The sequence below is a fragment of the Cervus canadensis genome, chromosome 6, assembly GCF_019320065.1.
Source record: "Cervus canadensis isolate Bull #8, Minnesota chromosome 6, ASM1932006v1, whole genome shotgun sequence".
NCBI classification, from domain to species: domain Eukaryota; kingdom Metazoa; phylum Chordata; class Mammalia; order Artiodactyla; family Cervidae; genus Cervus; species Cervus canadensis.
The window spans coordinates 80,833,593-80,854,401 of record NC_057391.1 but is presented as its reverse complement, the minus strand read 5'-3'; the positions used below and the strand labels follow the sequence as shown (position 1 = coordinate 80,854,401).

General features: G+C 54.8%; 1 protein-coding gene across 3 annotated transcripts; it reads left to right on the top strand.

Annotated features, from left to right (window-relative positions):
* Window positions 1–4,070: 4,070 nt before the first annotated feature.
* PGF (placental growth factor) lies at window positions 4,071–17,243 on the top strand. 3 transcript variants are annotated; one of them, XM_043472570.1, is made up of 7 exons: window positions 4,071–4,495; window positions 5,722–5,764; window positions 10,100–10,296; window positions 11,439–11,515; window positions 13,455–13,484; window positions 13,590–13,652; window positions 16,507–17,243. In XM_043472570.1, exons 1-7 carry the CDS (start codon window positions 4,421–4,423, stop codon window positions 16,532–16,534), a joined length of 513 nt encoding a protein of 170 aa, XP_043328505.1. In that variant the 5' UTR covers window positions 4,071–4,420; the 3' UTR covers window positions 16,535–17,243. The 3 variants fall into 3 exon arrangements, with proteins under 3 accessions (XP_043328505.1, XP_043328507.1, XP_043328508.1); XM_043472572.1 differs by lacking the exon at window positions 13,590–13,652; XM_043472573.1 differs by lacking the exons at window positions 13,455–13,484; window positions 13,590–13,652.
* The last annotated feature ends 3,566 nt before the right edge of the window (window positions 17,244–20,809 follow it).

The window sequence follows — 20,809 nt, the reverse complement described above, 5'->3', positions numbered from 1 at the left end:
TGGATACTCCGCTTCTCTCTCATCTCTGGACACCATCTGGGGCCCAGGGACAAGGTCAGAGCCACCTGAGACACCGCTCCAGAGGCTAATGATCAATGTCATCAAGGGAGAAGGAAGAAATCAGAGTTGGGAAATAGATCAGAGGGTCAAGGCTATGAAGAGGCCAGGCCGAAATGAGAAAATGAGTCAGGAAGCCAAAAGTCAAGAAATAGGGATGGGCTGGGGCAAGTGTTTCAGGCTCAGACCATGACTAATGCAAGGTGTGGGAAGCCCTGTGTCTTAGGGCAGTCTCAGGAGGCAGCCCGCATGCAGGACTAGAACCCACAGCTGCTCAAGGGGACTGCTGTCATGGTGCAATCAACATTCCTATGGCCTAGACCCTTGTGTTTACCTGTATTTACCTGCAACAGGGCCAATTCCAGGACTGGGATGATGGTTTCTCCCTCCCACACATCAGCCTTCAGAGTTAGTTCAAGCAGCCATTCCTCTCGAGCAAAGGGAAGATCCAGAAAAGCTTCAGGACAACAGCCCTACCTTCAAATTATCTGCAATCTGCTTGCAGAGAGACCTCATGGCTCACTGGAAAGAGCCCTGGAGAAAGACCTAAGCTTGATCTCCATCTCTGTTCCTTCCCTGATAGCTAAATGTCTTATGGGCCAATTACTTCAACTCCCGGCACTTCTGTTTTCCCTGGTGGCTTAGACGGTAAAGAATCCGCCTGCAATGAAGGAGACCCGGGTTCAATCCCTGGGTTTGGAGGATCCCCTGGAGAAGGGAATGGCTACCTACTGCAACATTCTTGCCTGGAGAATCCCATGGATAGTAGAGCCTGGCCGGATACAGTCCATGGAGTCGCAGACTCAGATACGACTGAGTGACTAAACACACACACACACATATAGGGTGGTGGTGAGAATTCAATGAGTTGAAGTGTTAAAAGCACCAAGCATGCTGCTTGACACATAATAGGCACTCCAGAAATATTCATTCTCTCCCTGAAGCAAAAACAAATGATTGCCACGCTCCACAGCTAAATGTTGAGTTGTGAACGCCGATGCTACCAGTGGATCTGCTCAGCACCTGGACCTACTCAGAAGACCGCAGGGACAGCTGGGGACTGACCACCTGGATGGTGATGGAGATAGGTTGTGAGTGTTGGGGGTGTGTGTGTGTGTGTGTGTGTGTATGCATGCATGTGTGTTAGTCACTCAGTTATGTCTGACTCTTTGCGACCCCATGGACTGTAGCCTGTCAGGCTCCTCTGTCTGTAGAATTCTCTAGGCAAGAATACTGGAGTGGGTTGCCATCCCTGCTGGCTCAGGTATGCACGCAAGCACATGTGCAAATCCCTGCATACTGTTGTGCCTCTGCAATTCAGAATCATGAGATTCTTCATTTTCTGTCTCATGTCCAGGATGGTGAGGACTGTATTCTGTAGTGTCTTTATATCTCCAATAAAAATAAAAAGTTGAATTAGAAATCATGCCTAACAGCTAACATTTCCTGTACTCCAGGTACTTTAGCAGCCCTCACCTATGAGGTAAGCAAATTATTATTCCCACTTGAGATGGAGGAAGTCTAGGCTCTGAGAAGTAAAGGAAGTGACTTGAAGTAATACGGCTGATACGGACTGGAGTCACAATCCCGGGGAGCAAAGCCCCCAGAGCACCTGCCCTGGACTGGATGTGAGCAACGGTAAGCCTCTATCTGACCCATGGACATTTTGAAGTCTAATTGGTTTCTGCTAGCCTACCCTAGCCAGTTCATCTCACAATGCAAGAAGCCAGGCGCAGAATGATACGGTCTTCAGTTTAGTGACAAAAATCTGAAGTGTGCTTGCAGGAATTGCAGACACTGCCCAGGCACTGGGCTCACCCCAGAGAGTAGAAAGGGAACTGTGAAATCCCCAGCCATCTGAGCATAGTAGGACTGAAGCAATGCGTGTTGAATGAAAGAACAAATGAATGAAAACAAACACATACATACACACACACAAATATATGCTCCCTTATACTGTGCAAAGGTGCCTAAGTACTCAAAACACTCAGTTATAGACAAGCGTATACAGGGTGTGTGTTCGTCACTCAGTCGTGTCCAACTCTTTTGACCCCATGGACTGTAGCCCACCAGGCTCCTCTGTCCATGGAATTCTCCAGTGGGTTGCCATCTCCTTCTCCAAAGCATGTACAATACAGATACTTAAGTACACCCACTCACACACAAAACACACTCGTGCCCACAGTCACAAACCCAAAATAAAGACACACATAAACACATGCATATGTGTAAACACAGATATTATGGGCAAACATATACGATCCAGATATGCCCAAACACTCATCTACTCACCCCTCATACACACGCATAGCAGCGATACCCAGACATCCTCCACAAAGACCCTGGGCCCAGGAAGGAATCTGTCTTCTCCACGAGCCTCAGCATGTTGGAACTCGTCAGAAAGTTCTTGCAGCCCCCACCTAGCTGGCTGGTGACTGGCCCCTGGCTCCTGGACCTCTGGGCTTGGGGCTGGCCAAGCAGGACGCAGCGTCTCAGGCAGCCCCACGTGGGTGGGCGGGCAGACAGCGGACGCAGAGGTCACTGGGGTGAGAGCTGGGGCTGCCCTGGCCTCTCTTTTCCTGGTTGGAATATGAGCTGTAAGGCCCGCCTCTCAGACCTCCCCCCTCTCCCACAGCCGCCCACCAGCCCCAGGCCCAGGCCAACCCATGACCCCAAGTCCTGCCAGGTTATTGCATCCAGGAAGCTGTGCGCAGAGGGTGGTGGTGGTGATGAACCCTTGAAGACACACACAAATATGCAGAGAGATGCATAGTCACACACAGCAACCGGCCCAGATATTCACATACAAAGACATGGGCAGGCATACGAATTCACAATCCCGCTGAAAGGCACATTCAGACACACTTCCAAACCCAGCAGAAAAATCACACATCACACACACAATCACACAGGCATACAGAGATATCAAGAGAACAGACCCTCACACAAGCGACATTTACAGACACCCAGACTACACAGAGAGCACACGGGGACCTTCACAACCGCACCTAAGTGCCCACACACAGGCACAGGCACACACACACACACACACACACACACGCACACAGACCCCTGCTGCACTGGAACACCTCCTCCTTCTCCTGGGACCTGGAGGAAATGCTGCACTCGGCCACTCTCCAACCCACATGTGGCCGGTTTGCTGGCAAGGCCTGGGAAAACTGCTTCCCACAAGAGGAAATAAGTGCTGAAGTCGCAACGGGTGCCTGCTGTCTGAGTGCCTGGCTAGGAGGACGGTGCTTGGGCTGAAGAGACAGCCACATGGCTTGGCTTAGTTACACACACATACACACACACTTTGCAAGAGTACATGTGTGTGTAGGACACATACAGGCAGGGGCACTCTTGAAACCTCAGTTTCTCCATCTGTGTGCTGTGTGCTGTGCTTAGACTCTCAGCCCTGTCCGCTGTTTGCTCTGTCCACGGAGCCTGGCCGACTGCAGTCCACTGGGCTGCAGAGTCGGACACGGCTTCGTCTATAGAATAGGGCTGAGAATTCTTTCACCCTGCAGGATTATGGCGATGGTATAAGGTGGCACCATGAAGTGCCAGACCAAATCATTGCATTCCTGGGGGGTCTGAAGCGGTATCTCTGCAGAGGCCGCTAACATCAGGAGCTTTGAGCACAGGCGTCGGGCTGACCTGGCTTTCCCGCACCCGAGGTGGCCAGAGCCGAGCTGCGGTCCCCTCTCCGCGGCCCGCACTGGGTGCTGCCCGAGTCCGATGGTGCCCCGTGCTGGGCGGCGGCAGCAGGCTCCGAGCGTCGCCGGGGAGGATGCGGACACGGGTCTGACTGGCCTTCTTTCAAGTCCGCGTGGGGATCGGCCCTTTCAGGCACCACGGGCTGAGGGAGCTGGGGCTGAGATCCACGCCGGCCGGCCGCCCTCTGGCCCCGCTGGGCTCGGCCTCTCCCTGGGACTCGGGTCTGGAGCCTCGTCGGCGGTGGGCGGGGCGGCCGTGCGGCCCCGCCCCGTCCGCGGCCCCTGAAACACCGCCGCCAACAAGCTTTAAGTCCCAGAAGGGAGCTGCTGTCTGAGCGAGAAGCCGCATCACTGGCCGGCTACCAGAGAGAGAGGACCCGGGATCGCGTTGGGACTCCTGACCGGCCCTCCCAGGGACCCGCCTGCCCCACGCCGCCCGGCCCCGCCGGACTCTCTGCATCAGCCTTACCTGCGGGGGCCTCCAGAATCTCCAGGGCTTTCAGAGGATGCTCAGGTCGACCTCGGGGCAGCAGTGAGGGGGGCATCCAGCTCCCATCCAACTCCGGTCCTGCGCCAGGGGCTCCCCCTGGAGATGAGCATGGTGGTTTTCTCTTGCAACCCCCTGGTTTGGTACGTCTGAGAAGATGCCTACCATGAGACTGTTCACTTGCTTCCTGCAGCTCCTGACGGGGCTGGCTTTGCCCGCCGTGCCCCCCCAGGTAAGACTCCCACCCCCAGACTGGGAATGGGGAGAGGCGGGGCTCTGAAATCCCAGACCCACAGCGGGCACTGGCACCCTCAAGGATGTCCACACGCTTCCCAGGAGCCAGGCCAGACCCAGTCCTCTGGGAGGAGACCTCAGGCTGGACTGTCCCAGACTCCAGCCCCTGGGGGTCTGTCTTGGCGGGGGCAGGGAAGCCACAGAGAAGGGAGGGAGGTTTCCTGTCTGGCCCCTGGAGCCCCCGGTGGCTTTGCTAAAAGCATCTCTCTGCTAATCCCAGGCGGGTCCCTGGCCTTGTGGTCAGGGTCGAGGCCCTGTGACCAGGCAGGCGCCCCCGGGACCTCTGACCTGGCCTGGTGGAAGGGAAGCCAGCCCAAGAGGCCATTGGTGGGGGAGGCTGGGCCCTGTCCCCGCCAAGGCTCCGGGCGGAGCCCAGGGCTTCTGGGTGGGCTGGAGCGGGGGGGTGAGACAAGAGTCCCACTGTGCCCTCTTTCCCGGGGTGGGCAGCCGGAGGTCCTGAGTGCAGGGCCTGGGGAAGTGAGCAGAGCCCTTTTCCCAGGAGCTGGGTGAGTCTGGCTGCAAGCCAGCTGGGGCAGTGAAATCCTGACAAAGCCAATGAAGCTCCCTTCCCACCACGGTACCCCCACTGCCCTATCCCACTGCCCTGGGAGTCCCCGGCCCCAGCGCAGAAGTGGGTGGGCTGGGCAAGTCCCACGAGGGGGCAGGAGAGCCGTACCACCCTCCGCCCGCCCGCCTGCTGCAGGGCTGCTTAGAGGTGTAACTTTACCGGCAGCAGCAGCTCCTGGCGCCACCAGCTCCAGCGCCTCTGCTCCCACCAGCTGATGGCCTCCCCCTGGGCTCTGGCACCCGGCCAAGGCAAGCTGCACAGGACCTAGCTGGGCTGCCTGGGGGCTGGGTAGAAGGGAGACCCCCATAGTCTCACCAGATCTTTGGGACATAGCAGGCAAATGGGTCTCCAAAGCTTCTCTAGTCTCCCACCCTTTCCAAATGAAGAAGCTGAGGCCAGAGAAAGTGGGACCCATCCAGGCTCCCTCAAGTTGTCAGTTGCACCTGGAAAGAGTAAGCCTTGAGACGGGGCAGCGTGTCCGAGCAGCAGGTGGGCAGGAGGGTGGAGGGGGCCTCTGTGCTCTTGCCAACACACGGGACCCCAGAGCACAGAGGCCCAAAGTCACCCCCCTCACCTCTGCACCTTTCTGTCCACAGCAGTGGGCCTTGTCTTCTGGGAACATTTCATCAGAGGTGGAAGGTAAGCTGGCTGGGCGGGGAGGGGGTGGTGCAGGGCTCCCCAAGCCCTCACATCCCAGAGCTCAGCAGCGGATGGGAAAGTGTTGGCATGAAGAGTGGGTGCAGGCCAATATTAAGTTGGAAGAGACTGCAAGCTGGCTGAGGCCCTAGCTGACAGAGTTGGCAGGGCCTGAGAGATCCCCCTTGCATTGTGACCCGGAGGCCTAGAGAGGTCTCTTCCTGGGCCAGGGTCACTGGGCATCCAGAGAGCAGGGCAGGAGCGCATATACCCAGTGTCCAAACAGTTGGCTCAGAGCCCTTTCCCAGCACGCTCTAAGGGGGCAGATGGGGTCTTGGAAGGCAGTGCAGTGATGAGTGCCAAGGGCTAGACGGAGGGTCAGAAGCAGGCTGCAGTGGGCCAGCAATCAAGAGGACCAGGGAAGGGCAAGAGGACTTCCCAGCAGCCAGGCTGGAGGAACTTCAGGGACCTGAGGAGGCCTCTCCATTGATTACACACAGACAGAGTGAGTCATGCCCTTCCCGGCCCCTCCACTCCCCACCCTAGGTTGCACCAAGGGAGAATCTTCAAAGGGCAAGACATTTGCCAAAGAGACATACGTGTAGAAGGCAGGAGGCCCATGCCAGGCCCCCCGCCTTGCTCCTCCCTCCCTGCCTCTCCGAGACGTGCAGACAGGCCACACACCACTTCCCACGGAAGAAAGGGAGCGTGTAGGGACGTGCGCACACACACGCGTGGTAGACTCTGCGTGCTGGGAACACCCTCCCTCTACCGCCTGGTAGCCAGCCTCTCCTGGACTTGGTCATGCTCTGCCAGCTTGAGTCTCAGGCCCGTTGGGCACTGAGAAGGTGGGGGCAGTAGCAGTCGTTGATTTCACTGATACCTTCTCCCTAGCCCTGCTGTCCCCTCTGGGACTGGCACAATATTAGGCTTTCTGGGATTTGGTGAGGGACCCATCACTTACCTCCACCCCATGGCCCTTTTGATCCTTTTAGTATATTTTGGACAAAGAAGTCTGAGCTTCAGTTTCATCATCTGTAAAATTGGAGTGTTAGACCAAATGATATCTAAAAGTTCTTTTTCCCAGTTGGCAGGATTCAGTGACTCCATAGAGGAGTCCCAAGAGTATATATATCCCAGGGACCTGGGTGAGGAGGCTGGGAAGTCTCAATCCCTTAGGGCAGCTCCCTTGTCATCATCATCATCGATTAGGGAGCCTGTATTGTGACCAGGGAAAGAACTTTGGACCCCAGTTATCAAAACCCTGAAAATGACATCCCCTCATAATACCAGACAAGAGACAGCATGCTCTGTATTCTGCAGCCACAGATGTTGACTTTTTTTACTGTCACTATTCATGGTAATAGTATCGGCCACTTACTATAACTCCATACTGACCACAAGCTGTGAACTAGGAAAGCACTCATATTCTCCACATTTTGTAGATGAAGGCTCTGGGGCTCAGAGAGGCCCTTGGGGTTGTTGCCTAAAGGCTCAGACACCCCTCAGGACATGTGCAGAGCTGGAGTGCATGACACCAAGCCTCCCCATGGCTCACAGCTGAGCAGGCATGAACAGGGTGTCTCTCGAAGCAGGCTGGCTGTGTGCTCTGCCGGTGACCACAGAGGGGATACCTGCTGGGTTTGGGCTGGTGGTTCGTGGCTCTGCCCAGTCCTGTCCCCCCACCCCCACCCAGTGGCCTCCCCAGGAGCTTGCTCTCAGGATGAAACACTTCCCATCCGGGGATCTCCTCTGTCCTGGGTGGTAGGCATCTGTAGCCAGACCAGAAGCTTGCCCAGGGGCTGGCAAGAGAGCCCACTCATGGCCCTGGGGGCAGCCAGGGGCCTGCCTGGGCCACAGGCAACCCCCCTCCCCCACCCCGTTCCTCTCTGCAACCCTGGCCTCTGAGCAGGTCGGGGGCCAGAGGAAGTGCTCTCAGGAGCAGATGAGCAGAGCTCTTTGCTGAGGAGCTCAGCCCACATCTGGGAGCGGTCACCACATCTCTCAGCCGGCCTCTTGCCCAGCACCCTCTGACTCTCCCACACCCCCAGACAGCAGCGCCAGGGATAAGCGACCCTCTTCCTTGATGGCCACCAGGTAAGCCAGGCCCAGCCCACCGCCTTCCCCGCTCTCTCCCAGCGCCATCTGGACTATGTGGCCCAGGACGTGCCGGGCTTCAGGGCCCTGGAGCCTGGGTCCTGTTGACACAGTCCGTGTGGTGGGCGTGGGGGGGAACAGGAAGTCTCTTCTTCCTTCTCAGCCCTCCCGGGCTCTGCTTAACCCAGCAGTGGCCCCACAGCCCGGGTGGGCTGGAGTCTGCTTGTGGGATGATAGGGGCCTTGGGGGCCACTCCTCTGCTTTTGCACTCTTCCTGATGGCTGGTCCCGAGGTGGGACCCTGAACCTTCTATGGCACTTTGGCAGCCAACTATTCCTCTGCTGTTATTTACGTTTTCCAAGGCAGAGATTAAGCGTTGAGAGTTATGTAGTGCTCATGAAGCTTTTAGACTAAACACGCACTCATGGAGTTACATTAGGGAGCTGCTCCTCTGACCTCTGCCTGCAAAGGCCAGTTTCCTGGGGCTCTGGGCTGCCTGGCGGACATGGCCTTGCTTCCTGCTTGGGTCCAGGGAGAGTGGCCCAGAGGCCTGGAGAGGCAGGATCAGGGAGGCCTCTGGTCCCCTTCCCATTCCCGGACCCAGCCCTAGTGCCCCTGCAACAGACAGGGCAGAATGGAGCCGCAGACACCCAGATAAGCAGGGTTTATTGCTCTGTGCCGCCCCAGCCAGCTCCACGTGGACACACCGCCTCTTGGGTATTTTCCACCGGCTTGCAGCCTTTCCCGAGGGCCTCTGCTAGGGCTGAAGTTTATTTTTCCTCCGAGATTACCCTGAGACTCACGTCCTCGCAGGCTCTGTAGAATGGACTTCAGCCCCTTCTGCCTCCTAGGAAGGGCCGTGGAAGGAAGTGAGGGGCTGCTGGGAGCGGGGCAGAGGCTGCAGGGACCCCAGGTGGTCCAGCTCCCCTGTTCTCCCCCACAAGAGGAGGACGACCATCCAGTGCAGGGCAGGGTGACCCAGGATTGGCGATGTGTCTCTGCCCGCGGTCTCAAGGCTGGGCTGGGCCGTGTGTGCAGTGCACATAGAAACACAGAGTGCCTATCAGAGCTGGGGGAGCCCTTAGCAACCATCTCTTCCCAGCCTTCTTCTTTTTCCCCAGCTGGAGAAACTGATACACCCAGAAAGGTGCAGTGACCTCCCCAAGGTCACACAGCCAGCGCAGGGCCGGGACTAGGAGCCAGTCTCCTGGCTCTGGCTATTCAATTCCTGCCAGTCTGTGTTTGGGTCCAGGCCCCAGGCCCTCCCCGAAAGGAGGAGCATCTGTTGAGAGACTCCAGATCAGGCCCCCAAAGATCTGGTCACAACCACCAGGACATCGTGGGGGTCGGGGATGTCCCTGATAATTTTCAGTGAACTATCATCTACTCAGTCAGTAATTACCTAGCCTGTGTTTACTGGGTGTTTGGGTGCCTGTCTTCAAGGAGCCTCAACTCGGTTGTAAAAATGATAAAAGCCTCCAGTGATGGAGATAAAGCAAGCCCTTGGGGCTGAGTTATGCTCAAAAGAGGAACATCTGTTCATATCAGACAAGTTGGAGAAGGCTTCAGAGAGGAGGCAGGGAGGCAGGCCCAGAGGAGTGGGTGGTGGGCTTTATTTGGTTAGAAATGAGAAGGGGGCAAGGAGCATGGACCAAAAGAGGGAATCTGAGTGATGTGGCCCTGGGCCCATGCAAGGGTGGTCCAACGGAAAATGGAGAGCGGGGATGGGCCACATCGCTGGCTGCAGTCTGGGCCACCAGGCAGAGGAGCTGGCCCAGACAGGAGAGGAAATAAGGACTAAGGGGAAGGTTCACCCTCCCTGTGGGACTCTGCAAGCCAGTCTTGCAGAACTTGCAGAGCTAACTGTATTCTGCCAATTCCTCAAGACCAGGGGAGGACCAGGTCAGGCCCTGAAAAAGATCCAGAGGGCCTGGGGATACTGCCAGGACACACTCCTCCGAGCTGCAAGGCCCCCGAGGCCGATGCCAGCGCCTGAGCTGAGAACAGAGCCGAGAATCGCAAGCCCCTAAGAAGTTCTGTTCCCCTGGGATTTCCATCTAGCAGATGAGCCGGGAGGTCAGGGGGGGTGCAGCTGTCGTCCCAGAGGATTGACATCAAGAGTTCAGAGCAAGGGGAGAGCTCACGTAGGCTGGGGGCTTCCTGGAGGAGCGGGTGTGGGCTGAGCCTGGGAGGGCCTGCCCTGCCCTGGGACCTGAGCCGGCTGTCTGTGCCTCCTTGCAGTGGTGCCCTTCCAGCGAGTGTGGGAACGCAGCTACTGCCAGCCGGTGGAGAGGTTGGTGGACATCGTGTCTGAGTACCCCAGCGAGATGGAGCACCTATTCAGCCCATCCTGTGTCTCCCTGCTGCGCTGCACTGGCTGCTGCAGCGATGAAAAGATGCACTGCATGCCCCTGGAGACAGCCAACATCACCTTGCAGGTAGGGAGACGCCCCGGCTCGGGTCCCAGCCTGCCCCGCCATCCACAGCCACAGAGTCTGCCCCCCGAGAGAGGGGACCAGGAGAGGGCAGGCCAGGGTCACAGGACCCAAAGTGATACCCAGGTGTTCTTACCCACAGCACTCCTCCTTCTTGAGCCCCAGCCCCATCTTTGAGCCCCCTCTCCTCCTCCCTTACCAGCTTTCTCAGGCTCTGGCTTAGCCCTACTCCAGGACACAAGATATCTCATTGAGGTTGGGAAAGAAATCTGTTTGGATTCAAAATGTCCCTTTTTATACCAGGAGCGTTCGGTGCCCTGAGCTTTGCTTCCACACTCACACTCACAATGTTGGGTTTTTTTTCTGAGCACTTGAAACCTCAAAAATTTCCAAGCACTGTGCTTCAGAAATGTTACCTCAACATTCAATCTTTGGAGCCAAGTGATATTCCCATTTCACAGAGGGAAGCTGAGCTTCAGAGATGATATTTCACCTACTTAGCAAGTGGAAAAGCCACGACTTGAACATAGGTCTTGCTGCCTTCAGAGCATGGGCCACCTTCCTACCCTGTGCTTTGCTGATGGCCCTGGGATGAGGGGGGGATGGGAGCCTCCCTCGGGTCCGCAGGCAGGTAGGAGGGCTGTTTGCCCCGCACTCCAAGTGGAATGAGGGTGTGTAGTACAGAAGTAAGTAAGTAAGTGTTAGTTGCTCGGTTGTGTCCGATTCTTTGCGATCCCGCGGACTGTAACCCACCAGCTATCCTTTGTCCATGGGATTCTCCAGGCATGAATACTGGAGTGGGTTGCCAAGCCCTCCTCCAAGGGATCTTCCCTACCCAGGAATTGAACCCAGGTCTCCCGCATTGCAGGCAGATTCTTTACCATCTGAGCCATCAGGGAAGCCCAAGAATACTGGAATGGGTAGCTTATCCCTTCTCCAGGGGATCTCCCTACCCAGGAATTGAACCCAGGTCTCCTGCATTGCAGGCAGATTCTTTACCATCTGAGCCACCAGGGAAGCCCATGCAGTACCAAGGCTGGTGGGAAGTAGGGAGTCTGGTCCTCCCCTAACGGGTGGCCGGATGGAGTATTGGAAACCTGAAGGCCACCCCGCAGTCCAGTCACCCAACCTTTGTCTCCTCACAGCTCCTGAAGTACCGCGCTCTGGACTTGCCCTTCTTTGTGGAGATGAGCTTCTCTCAGCACATCAGCTGCGAGTGCAGGTGGGTCCACGGGTGCGGCCGGGACGGCCCCCACACACCTGGCGGCATCAGCCAGGGGTTGGCCATGCGTGCGGCAGTCTGTGCCTCCTTCCCTGTTGATGGAGACCAGGGAAACTGGGGACCAGTGACAGCCCAGGGAGCTGGTCCCAGGAGCTGGAGCATAGCTACTGAGAACTCACAGGGCCAGAGGGAGCCAGGGTCCCTCCCAAACTGGCCAGGCTTGGGCACGCTGTCTCCCTCCTCGAGCCGGGAGGGGGATGCCAGGGCCCTGGAAGAGGCACTTGGACCCACGGGAGGGGGCAACGGGATTGAGGAGCTCAAAAACAGACAAACCCTGGTAGGAGGGAAGGGGCAGAGGGAAGGAGGCACAGGCTTTCTTTAAAGTCGAGTCTCCACCTGGCAGAGCCTCTCCCCAACACATCTTGCTGCTGGTGCCCAGGGCACTCTTAGCATTAGTTACCAGGAGCAGCAGGCCTGGCACCGGCAACTGGTTCAGGGGCACTCCTGATACCTCTGGGCCATGGGATGGAGGCATGGGACCAGAGGTCCTGAGCCATGTCATGGGGCAGGAAGAGGGGGAGAGCCACCGTTTATGGTGCATCTCCTCTGTGCCTCGCCCAACATAGGCACCCGACCTGAGTGTGTTTCTGATTTAATCAGCAGACATCTATTGAGCACTTACTGTATGCTAGGTATGGTCTCAGATGCTTGGGATACAGTGGTGAGCAAGACAGACCAGGTCCTTGGTCTCCTAACCACCCATTTTACAGATGAGGAAACCGAGGCTTGCTATGGTTACATGATTTGCCACAGCTAGTGGGTTGACCCCAGCCTGTTGACCCCTAAACCTTCCCTTTCTCTTGCTACCTCTCATGGCCATTACCACACTCTACAGACACCCCAGTACTGCCCTGGGCTTGGTCCTGCCTGGTGTCCAGGGCTCTGGCCACTGCTCTTGGACCTATACCACTGCTAGAAGCCCTGCCTCAGTTTCCTCCCATCCTCCCTTGCCAGGGCTTGGCCATGTAACAACAGTTCAGTAGCAAATCCTCCTTAGCACAGTGCTAGACAGTGACCTTTCACCTTCCCCATCACCTTTGCCCTCATAACCTCTATGTTGGGGCAGACAGATGAGAAGATTAAGGGTACAAGAGTGTCTCTGACTGGTCCCAGATGGCAGAGACAAGACCAAACAGTCCCAGAAGGTGCTGGTACCCTGCCCTGGCTCCCAAGAGGACGGCCAGCCTAGGGCAGCCTTCCCTGGCCCAAAGCTGACTGTCACCACGCTGTCCCACACCCCCACCCTGGTTCCCAGGGAAGACTGTCGCCTTCCAGAGGGCTGAGCAACAGGGCCACCTTTCTTCTCTCTTCTGGGCCAACAGCCACGGCCCCGGGAGACAGAGCCAGGACAAGTCTGGTGACTGTGGGGCTTTCGATCACCTCCCGTCATCCTGCTCCCTCACCCTGATCCCTGAGATTGCTGCAACATCACACGTCCCCAGGGTAGGGTGGTGGCCGTTGTGCCTTGACAGGTGGCCTTGCCCCTCACTCACTGCCAGTGAGGACATTCCCAGAGGGCACTCTGGAAGGAAAGGGCACCCTGGCAGGTGCAAGGGAAGGACGTGAACAGAGAAAGGCTGCAGAGAGCAGACTCAGTCCCCAGATTTGATTCCAAGAAGCAGAGGAGAGCAGACGGGTGTGGAGAGGACCCCCAAGAGAGCACTCGCACCTCTCATAGTGGGGTCACCAGGGCCTACTAGAGTGGGAGTGGAAGCCCCCAGGCCTCTGGGCATCTCTCCCTCACCAGCTCCACGCTACCCCCTAGTGGCTTCAGCCCCAACTACAGGGCCAGCCCCAGTGATGGCCAGGGGAGTCTGGCCAGGGAGCCCCCACCTACAGCTGTCCTGATTCTCCACCATTCCTCTCTCTGTTTTTCCAGACCTCGGTGGGGGAAGACGAAGCCAAAAAGGTAAGCAGCCTGGCAGGGGTGCCAGGCTGTTCTCAGGCCTGCCAACCCCTGACCTAGCATGGGGGCCCCCAGCTGCTCTGTCTTGACGCTTTTGGCTTATTGCAGGAGGAGAGCCAAGGTCAGGGGCCAGAGGAAGAGAAAGGAGCAGAAACACAAAGACTGTCACCTGTGAGTGCGCGGGGGTGCCAGGGATGGCAAGGAGGCTGGGCCAGAGGGGAGCCCCACCCTGCCAGCATGGTCAGTGGTCGGGGAGGGACAAAGCCAGCGGTGCGGGCCAGAACCTAGAGATGCCAGGGCCTAGGAAGCCTCAGGTGAACTGAGACAAGAACCAGGAAGCCGTCCCGGCTTAGTTCTAAGTTTCTGTGTGGCCTTGAGCAAGTCACATCACCTCTCTGAGCCTAGTTTTTCTGTGTGTAGAATGAGCGTCAGGGGGGTCAAACAAGCATTTGGTCAATCTACAAACATTTACCAAGCACTTACTGTGTGCCAGGTACTTTCTTGGGCAGACCAATAATATTTCTGCCCTTACAGGGCTTACACTCTAGTGTTAGAAAGTCCAAAAATTTAGGGACTGAGACTGGTGGGCTACAGTCCTTAGGGTGGTAAAGAGTCAGACCCGAATGAGGCGACTTAGCACACACACAGGCCAGTGGTCTAGTGGTTAAGACTCCACCTCTCAACACACGGGTTGCCGGTTTGATCCCTGGTCAGGAAACTAAGGTCCCACATGCTGCAGGGTGTGGCCAAAAAAAAAAAAGAAGTAACAGTTTTTTTTTTTTAAGTCCAAAAATTTAGCCAGGGCTACCTCTTGGAGGCCCTAGGGAAGGTAGAGCCCCTCACTGGCTCTCAGACCAGTATTTCTTTCACTCTCCCAGAGAGCCTTGGGGTCTACTTGCTTTTCTTTCTTTGTCCATGTTACCTGTCCATTTGGTTTCACCTCTGGAGAAGGTGGCTGGGATCCAGGCCTGAGTGTTGGAAGAGCAGAATTAGCAAAGGGCAACCCCGAATCTGTGAGAGTAAGCAGGAAAAATAAAGTACCTCACATGCGCAGTAACTCAGTCACACTGTGGTTCTCCAAGGCCAGTCTCCTCCCAGCAACAGGACTGTCTCCACAGTCCTGTCTTTTCCACAGATCTTCTCATGTCATGGGGCTGGGGCTGGCCAAGCCCTACCCTGTGAGCCTGTCCCTGCAGGAGCAGACACGTCCACCCCACTCCGTGAAGCTAGGGCTTCTCAGAGGTTGGTCCCTACAGGCATGTAGCCCTTATTTCTCCCCTGGTTCCAAGCAGTGACTAGGGGAGGGGCTGGCAGTCCTGGTTGGGCTCCCCAACCAGGCAGCCCCAGATGGAAAGTGTCCTGTCCTAGCTGCTGGGGTAGCAGTCTTCAAATGTTTCATTTGGGAATCTCTTGAAAGAACTTCCAAAGCCCACGTGCCCCCTTGTTCATTTTTAAGTTGACATTAACCTTTTTCATCAACATTGTAGATAGTTGCAAAGGATGTAATATATTAGTATTTTAATATAAAGCCATTATATCACTCTCCAGAGGTATCCTGTGGAATAAGCCATCCTAATTTAATATGATCATCCACTTTTTAAAAATTATTTAACAACATCAAAAAATATATGAACACTCTCCTTTAATAGCTGCATATTTCCATTGCTTCTTTTTTCCTCGAACATGACTTTCCATTTTACTTTCCCCACAGAATTTCAGCCTAATGTAATATTTTTTAAATAGTCAAACATTTTTTATGTACCACCTTGTCTTACTTATCTGCCACAACAATGGTATATGAGTTTGAATTATTTTAAATTTTCCTGTGAGTAGAAAACTCGAAATTAAATTTTTTCTTGGAATGAATTATCACAGTAATTATTAGTAGTACCCATTGATTAAAACAGCACAAATACATTATATTTTACTAGATGCTAAGCACAAAAGGACAATCAATCTTACTGGGGTTGCATCTCAATGAGATGGATGCAGCTACTTTTCAATTAGTTGATGAACCCGGCAAGAACCCGTTATCTCCTGCCAGACTGAGACAGGATTCAGCAATAATTCCATTCCTGTTTATTTTTTGCAGATGAAAAGATTGAAAAACCATGTTCACATAAATAAATAAATGGGGCTGGGTGTTACTCAAGCACTTGAACCCCTTCCAAGTTAACAATATTTGCCGAAAACCTGAAAGTGATCTGCTATAAGAATTTACTTCTCTTAACATATTAGCTGATGATTTAGCTAATCTCTTCAATTTTGTTGAAAATAGACGTGGAAACCACCCAACTTGCAAAAGACTTGGTTACCCAATAGCTCATCATATTTCTTTTCTCAACCACCTACACCGATATCTATCAAATTGTTCTTTTATTCAGTGTCCCCCTGAATCCTTTTTACCTTGAGGCAAAGTACTGTAACAGGAGCTTCCTTCCTTTCTAAGGGAGAAGGGCCTTTGGCAATGAGATGATGGGAAGCAGACCTCTGTCGCAGACAGTTTTCAGGCAGAGTGCAGGTAGAGGCTGGGAGCAGATTCCTTTAAAACCACCAATATTCACATAGGACTTGGACAATCTTCATGTGCATCCAGGGGTTCTGGTATCCTCGTTTGAAGATTGCTGCCCCAAAGTAACCAAAGGCATTGGTGCATGGAGCCAGACTGTGTTCAAAGCCGGCTTTGTCACTAACTTGCTGTGTGACCTTGGGCAAGTTTCTTAACCTCTCTGAGCCTCCGTTTGCTCGTCTGCTAAAGGATGATAGTAATTGCACCCTTCCTCATGGAATATTGTTAAGGGTAAATGAGAGAGTGCTTGGCGCAAGGCTGAGCACATGGGTAAGTGCTTGGTGAAGGCCAGTTCCTAGCCGCTTCTCAGCCTCATGCAAGCAGAGATCCAGGAGCACTGCAGGCTCTCCGTGCTCCCTGTCCAAGCTTCCCCTCTGGGAAGTCCTCCCTCCCATAGGAGGGACCCCACCCTCCACCCTGGGCTGATACCCTCTTTCTGTGTTTGGTCTCTGGCAGGTGCGGTGATACTCTTTCCCGGAGGTAACCAGTCCCTCGGAGGAGAGACCCCCCCACACCCGGCTGGTGTATTTATTACCGTCACATTCTCAGTTACCTCCTGCTGGCACCTGCCCTCTATTTATTAGCCAATTGTATCCCTGCTGAATGACTCACTCCCTCCACGGGACAGGACCCTCAGGAATTCAGTGCCTTAAACAGAACGTGAGAGAAAGAAGACAGACCCATGTGGCTTCAGCTTGAGAAGGAGCAAGACTTGTGGCTTTGTGAGGGGCAGGCCTGGCCCCAGAGGCCCCGGGGGTCTCCAGGAGGCTGGAGAAGGAAGGACTGGAGACCCACCACCTGCCCTCCCGGAACCTTGGGCTCCGCACAGACCAGCAACCCTTGCTAGGGAAGCTCCTGGTGGAAGTCGGGGGTGGAGGCCCCTGCTCCGGCCACCCTGGCCCTGCTGAGGGGGTGGGCGGGCAGCCACTCTGCACCCTGGAGGTCGGACATTCAGCTCTGGAGAACAGTGCTTGCCTGGGGGGCCTCTGCCACTCCTCGTCCCCTCGGTCTCGCCTCACCTCTTAGCTGCTGCTTGTGCTGAGACATTGTTCTTTGTGGCCAAAGCATCATCATCCCGCCCCTCTCAAGGACACAGGCAAAGAGTGGGCCCCAAGCTGGACATGGAGCGAGCTGCCCTTGTGTGGCTGTCTGACCACCAAGCCAGTTTCTCTTGAATAAAGTATTCTAGTCTGAAACTGCTTTCCAGGGGAGTGTTCCTGCCAAGGCAGCAGGCGACAGCAGGAAATGGGAGGGGGACAGAGGAAAGAGGACCGTGGGCCCCAAGGCTGCCTGGGGTGGGAGTGGGGGTGGGGGTCCAGCCTGAGTCCCTGGGGTGTCTTCTCCAGATGCTTTAGGCAAAACCCTGAGGCCCACTCTTCCCATAATGAGGGGTTCCCAGAATGGAGGCTTGGCCCTAAACTTGAGGGCCCAGGCCTCAGCCACCCCTGAACACCCTCAAATTCAAGAGCGCAGTCCTCTTCCCCTGGTGCCTGCCGCCTTCCCCAGGGCCACCCTACCCCCAGCCCAATGCCCGGCTCTCAGGTGCCACGGCTCCTGGCTCCAGGGACCTAAACCGCGCCACCTCCAGCCCACTCTAGCTGCTGAATGCAGGGACTGGCAGATGCTACCTGATTTCTTCTGCCCTGGACCTCCCATCTTCCTGTTTCCTCCTGAATGCCTTGGCATGAAAGGAGGGAAAAAAATGCTTTTTTTTCCCCCCAATCCAAACCACTTATTATCTGACTCCCTTCAGCCTCCAACCCCCAAGGTATGTCTGTTTTCCTGTTGTGTTTAGGGACAGGGTGCTCCCTGTTCTCTCTGACTGCAGGCTGCTCAGATAAAGCCTCAGGGCCTGGGGCCGGAGCCCTCCTCAGGCTTTGGAGGGAAGCCAGGGACGGTCTGGGTGGGGTAGCCCTGCCGAGGCAGCTGCCCTTGGTGGTCTGTCCACCACTGAGGCCTGGGCCGCCCTGGAGGACACCCTGGTCAGAGTGTGCTTCTGGCCAGCAATCACAGAGTGGGTGTGGGCCGGCCCCGCAGGACATGCTTCATGGGAGAAAGGTATTTTCTCTTCTGCCTCTTTGCTCTTGGGTTACACCCATTCCAAGCTGTTGCCTCGGAGGGATGGATAGCTAAGAAGGGCACCCCTCCCCTTTAGTCAGTCTCTGATGGGGCCCCAGGGACACTACCCCAGCCCTTGTAGCATGTCCCAGGCTCTCAACTTCACAAGTCACCCACATGGAGTTCTGCCTCCCCACCCAGACCAGCCACCCCTGGAGAGAACTAGACCAGGGGAGCAGCCAGAGGCCAGAAGCAAAACTCTGCATCTGTGGCCAGAACCTCACAGCTGGAGCCAGTAGGAAGGGAGCTAACTGGTGCATCTGACCACTCTGGCCATCCTTTCAGGTCATTCAGGACGTAGCAGGCCCTTTTCTTCTGCTCTTTATCTCTTTGTGGAGCCCCACCTGTGTACCTAGGCACCAGGGATCCACTGGGGGAATAAAACATCCAGGGCCTGCTCTCATGGATCTCATATTTGAGTGGAGAGACGGACCACAATCATGGATTCAGGATGTGGGGTGGACTTTATTGTTTTTCACATCAGAAACTGGATCCAGCGCTTAGGAGAAAGGTGTCTTAAGCACCCCTCCCCACTTTTTAAAACAAAGAAGCAGCAGTTTGGGGCTGGACACGTCTGTCTACAGGATTTATTATTAATAAGAGATGGCTGAAGTAGTCCTGTTAGGCTCAAACATCACCCAGCACACCCTTCCTCAGTCTCAGTAAGCAGAGGGCCAGGGGCAGGGGTGGGGGGAGGAGAGAGAGGGAGGGGCAGTCATTGGATACCTGGGTTGCTGGTGTCTTCCCCTCCTCTCCCTGGAGCTGGGTTTGCCATTCAGATTAGCCCGTGTGCTATCTGGCTGGGGCTTGGATGGATGGAGAAGTGAATAGCGACAGGGGACAGGGAGAGGGGACACTTCGGGACATCCAGCAGTCATTTCCCACAGGTTGGGGGGCGTGGGGAAGGTGAATGGCCATGAGCTGCCTTGCCCATGATCTCCCAAGAGGGAAACCTGCAGGTGAAGAGGCCCCATAGGCTACAGGCTGTGGGCATAGAGTTGGGGCAATCGCTGAGTGGGGGGGTCAGGTATAGACCTGAAAAAGGAGCACAATAGGGAACTGAGGAGTGGGGCAACCCTGCAGTGCACCCACAGGACAGTTGGCATCTCGATGCCTACCACACCAGGTACATGCACAGCTAGAGAGGAGATGGCCTCTTCTAAGAGGAAATTTCCCCCTAATTTCTCTTTCCTGACCTTGTGAAAAAGAGAAAAGGACTTTGGCCAGGAAAGTGGTGAGGAGTCTAAGGGCAGACCATGCCTCTTCCTGCTCCCTCAAGTTCAATCCAGGCCCTGCCCAGGAGCGAAAGGAGTTAGCCTTCAATTAGATGGACCAGCTTAAATGAGGCCAGGCCTTTAATAAATTAAAGTGACAGGAACATTAGAAGATCTGCCCAAGATGCTATTAAGAAACAGGAAAAGGAGAATCAACATAGTTCATCTAGAAGCAACGATGAGAGAAAGAAACTGGTTTGTTTGTATTCCTGCGGCTTGCTCAATAAGCAACTGATACATGTAAACAGAGAAATTAATGAGAAAATGGTCTTATTGCCAGAGTATGGGTCTGGCACATTAGAGATGGCCCTTCGTTTGAATCTGAGTCGACCTGGGTCTGCTTTGACCAATAGAGTATGGGAGAAAGGACCCTATAATGGTTCCAAGTCCTTTAAAGAGGACTGGCAGCTTCTGCCCTGGTCTCTTGGAACCCTGAGCTGCCATGTGAGAAGTCCAGCTATGGTGAAGTCACCATGTTGGAAGGAAGCCCAAGCCAGCAATATAGATGTGTGGGGAGGAGGCAGGCGGGGATCAGTCCAATTGTTCCAACTCCCAGGCATTACAGTCATCTCAAATGAAGCCTCAGACCCCCTAGAGAACAGACAGATTGGGACTTCCCTGGTGGTTCAGTGATTGGGAGTCCGCCTTCCAATGCAGGGGAAGTGGCTTTGATCCCTGCTTGAGGAACTGGGATCCTACATGCTGCAGGGCAACTTAGTCTGTGAGCTGCAACTACTGAGCCGGCACACTCCAGAGTCCCTGCTCCACAACAAGAGAAGCCTGTGTACCGCAACAAAGACCCAGCGCATCCAAATAAATAAATAATGAAATTGTTTCCCACTAAAAAAAAATATTAAAAAGAGAGGAGAGAGAAGTTGTACCCACTGTACCCTACTTGATTTCATCATTGTTGAATTATGAAATAAAATAATAACAGAGTATTTGGAGGCAGTTGTCATGCAGCAATGGAGGCTTCATGGAAATAAGGAAAGGCGATGAGACAGTGTTTGGGGAAAGTCTCCTAGACTTTCACCTTTATGGTGAAGTTATAGTCATGTGACAATTACTCCAAAGCGGGACAAGAGCCCTTCAAACAGAAAACACAGCTGATGCAAAAGCCTGGAAGGAATCCCAATGTGGCTGGAGCCTGAAGGGCAAGAGAGGAAGGGCCATGAGATGTGATGTTAGAGGTAGGCAGATTATGAAGGGCTTTGCAGGGTAAGGAGTTTGAGTTTTGTTATAATGTGAAGGGAAACCATTGGAGAGGTTCAAGCAAGGAAATAAAGTGATAATCTGCACATTTCTTGAAAGCTCACTCTGCCTTCTGTGTGGAGAATGGACCCTAGGGGCACAAGACCAGACGTACA